General features: G+C 36.0%; 2 protein-coding genes across 4 annotated transcripts; both read left to right on the forward strand.

Annotated features, from left to right (window-relative positions):
• The first annotated feature begins 309 nt into the window (after positions 1 to 309).
• On the forward strand, positions 310 to 6,385 carry LOC111455034 (sec1 family domain-containing protein MIP3). 3 transcript variants are annotated; one of them, XM_023096554.1, is made up of 8 exons: positions 310 to 486; positions 1,035 to 1,219; positions 1,757 to 1,900; positions 2,178 to 2,321; positions 2,496 to 3,005; positions 3,701 to 5,227; positions 5,313 to 5,381; positions 6,067 to 6,385. In XM_023096554.1, exons 2-8 carry the CDS (start codon positions 1,172 to 1,174, stop codon positions 6,193 to 6,195), a joined length of 2,571 nt encoding a protein of 856 aa, XP_022952322.1. In that variant the 5' UTR covers positions 310 to 486; positions 1,035 to 1,171; the 3' UTR covers positions 6,196 to 6,385. The 3 variants fall into 3 exon arrangements, with proteins under 3 accessions (XP_022952322.1, XP_022952323.1, XP_022952324.1); XM_023096555.1 differs by lacking the exon at positions 310 to 486 and adding an exon at positions 524 to 681; XM_023096556.1 differs by lacking the exon at positions 310 to 486 and adding an exon at positions 807 to 828.
• Positions 6,386 to 7,482: 1,097 nt separating this feature from the next.
• On the forward strand, positions 7,483 to 10,630 carry LOC111455036 (probable serine/threonine-protein kinase PBL7). The gene is made up of 6 exons (XM_023096557.1): positions 7,483 to 7,779; positions 8,328 to 8,569; positions 8,735 to 8,870; positions 9,432 to 9,690; positions 9,805 to 9,937; positions 10,106 to 10,630. Exons 1-6 carry the CDS (start codon positions 7,626 to 7,628, stop codon positions 10,379 to 10,381), a joined length of 1,200 nt encoding a protein of 399 aa, XP_022952325.1. The 5' UTR covers positions 7,483 to 7,625; the 3' UTR covers positions 10,382 to 10,630.
• The last annotated feature ends 1,683 nt before the right edge of the window (positions 10,631 to 12,313 follow it).

A 12,313-nucleotide genomic window follows, 5' to 3' on the forward strand; every position in this document is an offset into this window, starting at 1 on the left:
ACTACCCCAATATTATATATTCCAATTTTATTCAATATTCTAATTATAATTAGTTTCTACTCTAAAATTAATACTAAAAACTCTTTTTTAAAAAAATAAAAAATAAAAAAAAAATAAAAGTATTTTGAGTACTATGTAGTTAGAGTGATGTACCGAAATCAATCTAAATTAATTATTAATTAAGTAAAGTAATAATTATGATAAAAAGAATAAGAAAAATGTCAAATATTCTTCTATTTTTCTTTTAAAAAAACAGCGTGTAAATATTTATGTGAATAAATATATTTGAAGGTGGTTTAGATTTTCCCTTCAAATAAAATAGAGAGATACCACAGATAGCCCGAGTGCCCGAATACCCGAGTACCGTATAGAGAGGTACGGATCATCCTGGTCCCGATCCAGTTTCAACTTCGAAGCTCTAACTACAGAGGCTTTACCTGGGTTTTCTTCGAATCAATCTCTTTCCGATCGGAAGCTGAACCGCAGGTACTCGTCCGTCGTGGATTCTTTTGGTTCTTTTTTTTGGCGCGCAATTCGATTATATTGTAGGAAGACTTTGCTCGATTCCTTGTTATAGAATGTATGCAATGAAGATGGAACAAGAGTAATCGAAGATTTTGGATCCTGCTGGTTTCAAAACTTGTTTGATTGAATCTGCTGAATTTCATTTCTCTTTCTAAGGTTTCTAGGACTGAATTTTGCTCAATTCCTTTGGAGAATTCGAAATAATTGCTGAATGTTCTGTATTATTCTAAATTTTACCTTCTAAATGTTTGGAGAACCTCATCTGTGATGCCGAAGAATTGCATAAATAATGGTTCCTTTTCAGTTGCATACTCAAATCTGGTTCTACTTTAAAATTTTCCTAATTCTCCAATCGATCGCGATCTTCCTTGTTTTTTTGCTGAAATTTCTAGTGATTTTGTGTTGAATTAGGGAAAAATCGGAGAAATCGATCGGAAAGATAATTTCTCGTGATTTTTAAAGTTGAACTAAAAATTTGAGCTCATTTTTTGGCTGATTTTGATGTGCAGGATTTTATTCGATTGAGAATCAACCGAGTGGGCAGCTTATCGACTTCTGTTCTGTCGGCATGGCTGTAAGCTAAATATCTGTTTGGCTATCGTTCCTGTGGTTTTGCATCCTCTGCTGAAGACTTTTAGCCTGACGCATGGCTTTGCTTGATGTCACAAGGTCATGTCTTGATTCCATTAGCCAGGTAAATTTAATTGAATAAATACTTTTTTTCCTTCTTTAAAGTTCTAACTTCTGCAAACCCTTCATTTCTAGTAATTTTTCAGTCATTGATGCTGTTTCAGCTCCCCATATTTCTGGCCTGAGTGTTTGTCTTGGAAGTTTGCATTTCTCATTCTAAACAATGAAGGAGTTTTATATTTTTCTTTATGATTTGAGTATTAAGTTGTACTTTGATGCATTTTCTTTCTTTATGATTTGTAGTTAGTGTTAAGACTCCTATTTTTTGCGACTCGTTTTCTTACATTTTTTCAATGAAAGTTCGGTTTCTTACAAAAAAAAAAAAAAAAAAAAAAAGAAAAAAAGATCATAATCCTTGCATCCCAGGTGCCCATTTGCTTCACTGTCATTACTACTGAATTAAATGATACTTTCTGATACCAGCACTTAAGGATTGTAATTACAAAAAGGAGTTTCTTGTTTGTTGATTAACCATGCTTGATCGAGTTCTATGTGTCTTCTTTCTACCAGTTTATATAACTTTGTCCCACTGTTTTGACAGATATCAGATCACCTTGAGGGTTCCATACTGTATCTTGATGCTGGGTGTGTGGAGAGTTTCCAAATTCTTGGGGGATTCCCGTTATTACTTGACCATGGTGTCCAAGTTGTCTGCAGCTTGGAAAATATGACTTCTCTTGATGCTGTAAGATAGTTGTTCTTGAGGTTTTACAAAAGGTTAAATATTGCTCATCTTGTTTTATTGATAGTTATGATTATTATTATTATTATTATAATATCACCCTGAAATCAAAAGGTAGGCATACAACTTTCAAGATTAATAGTTTAACAAACAGGAACTTAGTGGTTGATGCAAATAGACTATCCATGGTTCAATAGGTTGCATTTATTTGATTATGTAAAATATTCTGATATCCCAACGTAGTTTTATCATAAATCTTGATCTTGGGAACCTTTTTAAGGTGATTGGTTGGAACCTGGCTTCTACAAAGAAACTTGTGGTGTTTACATCCCGGCTTCTGAGTGATGCACATCGTTATATATTACGCTGCCTGACTGCACATCAAGGTGTTCGCCATTGTACCATATTTACATCTATCTCAGAGGTGCTTCTTTTAAACTGCTTATTGTGATTTATTTCCCTTACGCCAAACTTGTATTTGCTTTGAATGTGAGGTAGAACTAGGGTGCTATAACTGTGAAGACTTTGAACATACAATCGGATCCAAATGAGTAATTTTGATTAATAGCTGTTGTTCAATCAATGAAATACTTTGCAGGTTGCACACTCGGCATACCCCGATTCACCTCTGGGACCAGATGCATTCCATGAGTATGAATCTTTACTTGTTCAGGACTATGAGGAACTTGTTAAGAAAGGTGAAAAAAAAGTTGTGCTGTCGGAGGACAGGAACTCGGAAAAATATATATCCTCGGAAGATGAAGGATGGTCGCGACTCACTTCAAGTGAAGAGGACATCACTCACGTAGAAGCTAGTTCAAGTGGAAGAAATTCATACGAAGGCATTCTGACGAGTCACCGAGAAGATGTAGGGCAAAAGCTCGTTGTTTCTGTGCATCACTTCCCAATGATTTTGTGTCCATTTTCACCCAGAGTTTTTGTCTTGCCTTCAGAGGGATTAGTTGCTGAAGCATGCTTATCAGCAGAAAGTGTCGATTCCCTTAGTCCTGGTTTGCCACCCTTATATACTGGGATGCCTCCTGATGCCGATGATATTCCTCCTGGGGCAACTCTTACTGCACATTTTCTTTACCATTTTGCTGCCAAGGTAATTACTCTGCTCATGGTTGAGTGAAAATGTTCCCTATTCTTTTTCATCTTCATGGCTTTTATGTCATGAGCTTCTATGAAAGTATGTTTTACCCGTCTTTCGCAAACAACATTAAAAAGACTGAACTTTAAGTTACTATTGAAGCTGAACAAAGAATCTTGTTAATGGCCCTCCTTGTTTACATCCAACTGAATTTTGTGTTTATCATTTGTGCCTAAACTTTTGAAGTTTAGAACTAGATGCCTTAGTATGACTTAACTGGAATTTTGTCAGCACTAATGGTATTTTCCATCTGATATCTATTTCATTTCGAATATGTAGCGTATTGGTTCCTTCCCATCATAGTTGTCTTCGGTCTTTGAATGAATAGATTAAAACCATTGATTCATATTCGAAGATTCAACGAGTTCTTTGGCCCTTTTTCCAGATTGAGGGATTTTTTTTTTTTTTTTTTTTTTTAAATCATGGGTTTCCAGCTTGATATTTCTCTTCATTGCTATAAGAGAATTTCTGTCATTTCAAAGTGGACGCTATTTTGAAAAAGGAAGTAAAATTTGACTAATCTATAATAGAAATTCTACTAATTTACCAGATGACAAGAAATTTTTGGTTAATTATTACATAATCGTGGAGGATCAGTTTATTTTTTTCCTTATAATAGTGGCCATGATTCTTCTTTCTGAATAATGTAGATGGACTTGAAGATGGAAATATTTTCCATTGGTGATATGTCAAAAACCGTTGGAAAGCTTTTGACGGATATGTCTAGTCTTTATGATGTAGGCCGACGCAAGAAATCAGCTGGTCTCCTATTAGTCGATCGCACTCTTGATCTTCTTACTCCCTGTTGTCATGGAGACTCACTTGTAGACAGCATGTTTTTGTCATTGCCACGAAGAAAAAGAATGGCACCTGTTACCCATGCCAAAGGTCCAGAAGCGTCCCTCAAACACGAACCACGTATCTGTAGACGAGCACCTCTTGATGTTCGGATACCATTTGCAGAAATTCTTACTGAAGATGGAGGTAAAGCTGATAAATTTCGGGTTGGAGCAAGGATTGAAGCTTTTCTGTCTGGTTGGAATTCTGGAAACTCAAGTTCCCAAAATTTTGATAAGAGTGGTGAAAGCAACAGAGATCAAAATCTGCAATCACCAATCTATGACCCTGAACTACTTAGTGGTTGTTTTGTCTCTTCCGAGAATTTTCGAGGAACTCCGTTCTTGGAAGCGATACTAGATAGGAAAATAAAAGATGCAACTGTGCTGATAAAGAAGTGGTTACAAGAAACTATGCGCAAGGAAAGCGTTGTTGTGAATGGGAAAATTCGTGCTGGGTTTCCTACCAAATTGGAGTTGGAATCTATGATCAAGGCATTGGCTAAAAGCCAGAGTTGTTTGTTGAGAAATAAAGGTGTTCTTCAGCTAGCAGCTGCTGCAACAGTTGCGATCGAGGAATCAAACAGAACACGGTGGGATGCCTTTCGCAGTGCCGAAAAAGTATTGCGAGCAAGTGCTGAAGATACTATCCAGGGTCTGGCTGCACAAATTGTTGATCTTATAAACAAAAGTGTTTTGGTGGGTAAATCTGAATCTTCAAAGGGCGTTCTTTCATTTCAAGATGCTTTGCTTCTTACAATTACTGGTTATATACTGGCTGGAGAGAATTTCCCAACATCTGGGTCCGATGGTCCTTTCTCTTGGCAAGAGGAGCATTTCATGAAAGAAGCTATTACTGATGCAATTTTGGAAAATCCAGTGGGTGGAGAATTGAAGTTTCTCCATGGTTTAACAGAAGAGCTTCAGACGAACCGAGATAGGATCAAATCGAAGGGAACAAAAGAGACGTCATTGAGCGAAATAAAAGACGACGACTTTGATGATCAGTGGGAGAGCTGGGGTGATGAAGATGCTGATAATAACACTACTAATGAGGAAGTATATGATGATATGCAGCTGAAGTTAGAGTTGCGCGATCGGGTGGATAGTCTTTTCAAGACGCTTCACAAGTTGTCCGGTACGAAGACGAGAAATTTACTGTTGAAGGAGACGTTAAATTCGGAAAATATCTTAAATGGTGATCAGTTTGCAAATAAAGGAGTACTTTATAAGCTTCTGGCTAGGATCTTAAACAAGCATGATTTGCCTAATTTGGAGTACCATTCCTCCACGATGGGGAGACTTTTCAAAAGTGGGTTCGGAAGATTTGGTCTTGGACAAGTGAGTTTTGGTTCGCGGAATCATTAAAACTAAAGCTTTCTTATACAAATGAGCTGAAAATGTTATGTTTATTTGTTTTTTTCAGGCAAAACCCAGCCTTGCTGATCAAAACGTCATTCTGGTTTTTGTTCTTGGGGGCATTAATGGTCTTGAGGTACCATCTCTTTCCCTCACTCGTATACTCTCTCTTTTCCTCACTTACGAGAAATTATTCCACATGAGATCCCACCTCTCTTGGGGAGGAGAATGAAGCATTCTTTATCAAGGTGTGGAAATCTCTCCCTAGTACGCGCGTTTTAAAAACCTTGAGAGGAAGCCTGAAAGGGAAAGCCCAAAGAAGACAATGTCGGCTAGCGGTAGGCTTGGGTTGTTACAAAGAGGGGTTGAAATAATATAACGGACGGTCTCATATTGTAGATGCATAAAAGAGAGATATTGTAGGTTAAATTACAAATTTAATTCCCGAACTTTAGATTTGTGTCAAATTGGTCCATGAACTTTTAATTTTGTATTTAATAAGTCCTTGGAACTTTATTAGTCAAAGATCTATTAGATACAAAATTGAAAGTTCAAGATCTATTGGACACTCAATCATAGAAACTTAGTTCTTAAGCACTTTTTACGATTCAATTCACAAATCATAGAAACTCGAAAGTTTGAGAGACTACCTTCAATGGAGAAGTGTAGCCACCTTGAATAATTTCCTCCCTTATGTGCACTTCTCTCGAACACACGACACGTTCTCTCCCTTAGTCTCACTAACACGCACATCAACTACCCATCATCTATTTATCGAAAAGTCGATCAGATTGGATGGTGATGTTTATACTCTTTATCAGGTTCGTGAAGCTCAGGAGGCATTGTCTGACAGTGGAAGGCCAGATATAGAACTCATTGTTGGTGGAACAACCTTCCTTACTCCCGATGATATGTTTGATTTATTGCTTGGAGAGTCGGCCTACGTTTGATCCCTTTGAATTTCGAGGCTTTGAACCTTCCCTTCCCATTTTTGTCAAATTTCTCATAGCTTAGGGTCCTTTTCTTGCACTTACTTACATTCTCTTTCAGGTTTTCATATCTCTAAGACTATTTACGAACTTCGAATTACTGACACATGAGAACTAACGGATTAGAATTTATTGTCGTCCCCATTAGATATTTTTAAGTTTTATTTATTTATTTTTGTTAGTCAGGTCTCTTAGGGCGTTCCGCTTATTTAAGTATATTTTGATATCTGTTGAATGAAAATTTTCTCTTTAGGTAAAAAGGGATTTCCTTTGGAGTACCAAGATATTATAGGTTAATTATAGTTATTATGGATTATTTGTATTAATTTAGTTGTTAATTATAGGTTAATTAGTAGTTAAATTTTATTTTTATTTCTAATATTATTGTAATGATTTAAATAAACTATTTGAAATATTATTTCTAATATTCTTTCGAACTTTAGGAATAGAATTTTCATATTATGATTAAAATAAAGATATATTAACATTGTAACCATTAAATAACTGTAGTTAATAGTTAATGCATCTTCAAATTCCATGCTCTTAGTTGTTATAGTCACAAAAAAGTTCAAAGTTATAATATAAACTTTCACCAATAAATTAACTTTTATTGATTATTAATTATTTTCATTTGATTTCATTTGTGATACATTCTTGCCCGAAGTTCTTTTTGTTGATCAATGATTATTACAATATCGGGTGATCCCGTCATATATTTAATCCCGCTCAGATATGTTTGCAAGTGAGATAATTGTCTCTTCAACATAGCGGCATCCCTTTTCGGAAGACGGTTGAGTCCCCCCATCTTTTGTTTCGTTCTCAAGTCCCTGAACTTATGAAGTCTCGTTTCAATAGTAGACCAATTTGTTAACATCCCCCGAGCCACTTTTTATTAACATAATGACATTGGGCCCTTGTTGCAGCCCGGACTACTGAATCCGCTGCTCCGCTGCTTTATCTTTGGTACCAACAATCAAGAATTGTTTGTATCAAAAACTAAATCAAAAGCTTCTGATAAAAAAACGAGCACTACATAAAATAAAATTATTCATTGATCCAAGGTTTTTTTAGAGCATTATTTTAAGTTATGCGTGAATTTAATTGGCCAAATTATATAAGTTCAGAAAAAAGAAAAAAAAAAAAAAAAAGGGTAGGGCTTAGCGGTAATATCAGAGAAAAACAGGGACCTCATTGCAAAAACCTCTGAAAAATTACTATTCTCCGCGCCATAAAACAAAAGAACACAAAACGGCACGGAACGAGAGTGGGTGAGAAGAGTCTCTCTAAAATACGAAAACCTCCAAAACTGAATCATTGCTTCACCGCCATTCCTCCAAATTCTTAAATCTCGCTTGCTCGAGGGGCCGGGGTTCGGTGTTTGGATCTGAGAAATGGAAGTTGAAGACGATCACAGAAGAAAAGAGCTACTCGTTCTTGTGGTAATCGTTGTACTTGCTTCCCTCTCTCTCGTTTCATTGCTCGTCGCTTTCAGCTATTACTGCTATATCAGCCACAAGGTCTCCAAGCGCCTCAAGATCCGCAAAAGTACGCCTCATTTCCTTCTCCTATGGCTTTTATGTTTCTGAAATTTCTTCTTCCATATGAACAAAACTTGTCGGCACAACAGTAATGACTATTGACTAAGGAGGATATTGTGTGATGTTGTGTAGTTAGTGCATCAATTCTATATTTCCTTTAACGCTGTTCATTAATTGCTAGGATGGTTATGATCTAGCTAATGTAGTATAAGGAAATTTAAGCTTCTGAAGTATATAATTTAGTCTTATTATGTGAAAATGCTTGGAGATTGAAGTTTTATAGTTTTCCTTTACCATGTAATAAATTGATTGGGCTGGATCAAGAAATCGTGATACTGTCCAATATTCTTGAAACTTTATTCCTTATCAAAACAAGAAAATAATGCAAGCCATTGAAATCACTAGTACTTTGTCGCCTACTATAGGCTTCTATGCTTCAAATGATTTGATTCCTAGTTTAACTTGGCATAAGCTTTTAAACTTTTGGTTTTTCTGCATATATCAGAAAATTGATGAGGTATTAGTTGATATGTGCTGGTAATTCAATTCTTGAAGGGGTTGATCTTGAGGACGAAGGTAGTTTTGAAAATGTTGAAAAAAATTCCACTGAGAAAGGCCTCCAATTGTTCACCTTCAAGCAGCTATACTCAGCGACCGGTGGTTTCAGCAAGTCAAATGTGGTTGGGCATGGTAGCTTTGGGTGTGTATATCGGGGAGTCCTTAACGATGGGCGAAAGGTTGCGATTAAGCTTATGGATCAAGCAGGGAAGCAGGGAGAGGAGGAATTTAAAGTGGAGGTAATTCCATATACTCATTTTGTATGCTTTGGCTCTTTTTGTTTAGTAGAAATGGGCTTAGTTTTCACTGAAAAGGACTGTTGTGACGTGCTTTTAGTACATTAAACAAGACGTGTAGGCCTTTTTAGAAGTTGATTATTGAATAGTTGATAACCTTGTCAATAGGTGGACTTGTTAAGTCGGCTTCATTCGCCATATTTGTTGGCATTGCTTGGGTATTGCTCAGATAACAATCATAAAGTGCTGGTATACGAGTTCATGGTGAATGGCGGTCTGCAAGAACATTTATACCCTGTTAGGAGTAAGTAGTAGAAGATTTATTTGGAAAATTGATTCTTTTAACAACATTAGCTCAATTGGCCCTGTTGGCAAGGGCTTGGGGTCTCTTGGTCGTACTGGCTTAGAGAGGTCCTAAGTTTGAACCTTCAGGTGAGCTTAATACCAAAAGCCTTATGTGTGAGATCCCACATCGGTTGGGGAGGAGAACAAAACACCCTTTATAAGGGTGTGGAAACCTCTCCCTAGCAGACGCGTTTTAAAAACCTTGAGGGAAAGCCCAAAGATGACAATTTCTGCTAGCAGTGGGCTTGGACCATTACATTATGTCTTTTGGGTCTAGACCTTGAGGTAGGCGCTGGTGCCTCAGGTATAGGGGAGCAAAGCTCGACTCCCGGTTATCCAAAAGACAACATGAGCTCAATTTAATTGGACCTATCCGTTAGTTGTCCTTCCCACACACCTTCAAAGGAAAGGGAAAGATGCTTCCCTTTCTAGAGTTGAGCACATAGACCTTGGAGTTTCGTTGCCAATGTAGCACATGAATTTTCCTTTTGTATTTTAATTCATGAAATTTCAAGTTCAGGATCAAATTCCGTCAGCGTTAAGTTGGACTGGGAAACACGGCTGAGAGTTTCTCTGGAAGCTGCCAAAGGTTTGGAGTATTTACATGAACATGTAAGCCACCCTGTAATTCATAGGGATTTCAAGAGCAGCAATGTCCTGCTGGACAAAGATCTTCATGCTAAGGTTTCTGATTTTGGATTGGCAAAGATCGGCTCAGATAAAGCCGGTGGTCACGTCTCCACTCGAGTATTGGGGACACAAGGATATGTTGCCCCTGAGTGAGAACTTTTCACGAAAACGTTTGATTCTTTTTCCAGCACAAGTGAAATGCCTTCTTATAGGTTGTTTTGCATTTCAGCGTTTTTGAAGTTCAAGGTCACTTTTTCTTGCAGGTATGCTCTAACAGGGCATTTAACAACTAAGTCAGATGTGTATAGTTATGGGGTTGTCCTCTTGGAGCTGCTCACAGGCAGAGTGCCAGTTGATATAAAGAGAGCTCCTGGGGAAGCTTCCCTTGTTTCTTGGGTGAGCTTCTTAACCATTTCAATTTGCTTATGACCAAAGAAGAAGTAGATATATATATATATGTGATCGAAGTTCTCAAACTAGCCTCGACGACTCGGAATCTTGGCTTCTGATGTCTTAAATTTCAATAATTATTTCTCGTTATATTCGAACGATGTCGCCCAACAGGCTCTGCCGAGGCTGACTGATAGGGAGGGAGTGATGCATATAATGGACCCTGCATTGGAGGGTCGGTACTCCATGAAGGACGTTGTTCAAGTAGCCGCAATCGCAGCAATGTGTGTTCAACCAGAGGCGGATTACAGGCCGCTGATGGTCGACGTTGTCCAGTCACTGGTTCCCCTGGTGAGAAGTTACCGGACAACTTCAAAGATCGGTAGCAGTTCGAGTTCCAGCGCTTCCAAGTCGCCTACAGCGCACGACAAGGCTAGTTCAAGAGATTGATAAAAGAACAGGTCGTCTCTCGATGATTGCCTCTTGTTATCTACTATAGATTTTAGACCAGTTTGAGCTGTTGTAAGAAGTTCTTGTTCATATGCCAACTGTTCATTATCTTGTTGGTGTCAATTGATTCCCCAGTAGTTTTTGTGATGTAATTAACGTTTTGAAAATGGGGAAGGGCTGTAAGTAACGTTATATAAGACCACCAAAATAAACCTAAATACAAATAATATGGTTTTTTTCCCTCTTTTTTAATATGTGCACAAACCTATTTATTAATTTTTTTAAAACATATATATATTTTTTCTTATCAGAGTTTGAAATTGAATCTCTTGCTCTATATTTATTGAATATTTATCTGTCTATAGGGTAGGAATCTTTTAAGACATAAATTAAGCTTAGGATCGATTAATTTAGTATCTCATGTTCAAGATTCAGATTAGGATTTGGTAGCTTTTTACTAGAATTCTCTAACGACTATCTCCCTGGAACAACACTACACAGAATCCCCGAAACTTTAAATTCAATTAAAACTTTAAAATTTTTTATGGTAGAATCCCCGAAAAGAAAAGTATACCTTGTTGATATCGATCTGACTCGTCAAACTATTGACGTCCGAATCAAGGAGATACGTTTCCCTCCGGAGAGGGGTTTTCTTAGGAAGATATTGGTCAAAAGTAAATGCCGAGGAGACGGCAGCCCTTGGCAGCCAGTGCCCTAAGCATAAGCAGCTTGCAAACTTGCATGAATCAAGTGCATTGCATCCGCATCACAACGATGCACAGCCGGAGATCGTGCGAGGATGTACAAGCAACCACCGCCCCCTAACTGCTTCAGCTTTGACTCTGACGTTGCATTGCAAAACTTTCAAATTCAGATCCATTACGTAAACCTCTCTTTATTATTATCATTATTTTTATTGTAGACTAAATATATATTTAATTATTTGAAATCTTTAAAATTTTAGTTTTTATCTTAACATTTCTAAAAATTTAAAGAAAATCTTTAATAATATTGATTTTTCTAAAGATATTTGAAGGTTCTCTATTAAACATTCAATCTCGTGTTTAAGTGGTGGTCTTGATCAATCAATCAACGACAACCCGTTTTTAAAATTTTCAAGTCCAAATTGGTGTAAGACTAACTTCCACTAATAAATGAACTCTGTCTGTTAGTGCTTTTGCTTTTGCTCATTTCACTGACAAGATGCTCGTATAATTTATTTTAAAAACAAACCAATGACAATTTCAAAAATGGTGATTTGATAGCCATTTTGTCCTCTTTTTGTTTAATTATCCATTTTGTGGAAAATTCTTTTCAAATCAATTAATTATGTCAATTTTACATTAAAAATTATGATTGAGTGTGACAGATAAATATGAAGAATATGTAAAAATATCACAATTTTAAGGTAAAAATAAATGAAAATTAAATTTAAGATAATAATAATGTCATCTTAAACTACTATTTAAGTTGTTTAAAATAATAATGTGCGACCGTCTTAAATCAAACTATTCAAACCATTAATATTAGATTACAATAACTTTCCATCACTCAAATATAAAATCAAATAAATATATATATAAATATAGGTACATATATTAAAATATTGAATGATGAATATATAATTACACAAATAGGCGTATGTAAATATTTATAAAATATTTGACTAATATGTATAATATTTAAACATAAAATTCATCGTTATTTGAAATATTCAATAAAGATAAGAAAAAAAAAAAAAAGAAAAACCACATTTAATTCCAACATTTTTTTTTTTTTTTGAAGATTACGTTAATTCCTGTATTTAAAAATAATAATAATAATAATAATAATAATCGTGTATTAACCGTTTTAAACTAATTTTTATTTAATTGGTTTAATTATTAATTTAAAATTTGGAGTCGATTTTTTTTTTTTTTTTTTTTTTTTGAA

The sequence above is a fragment of the Cucurbita moschata genome, unplaced genomic scaffold (assembly GCF_002738365.1).
Source record: "Cucurbita moschata cultivar Rifu unplaced genomic scaffold, Cmos_1.0 Cmo_Scf00017, whole genome shotgun sequence".
NCBI lineage: Eukaryota > Viridiplantae > Streptophyta > Magnoliopsida > Cucurbitales > Cucurbitaceae > Cucurbita > Cucurbita moschata.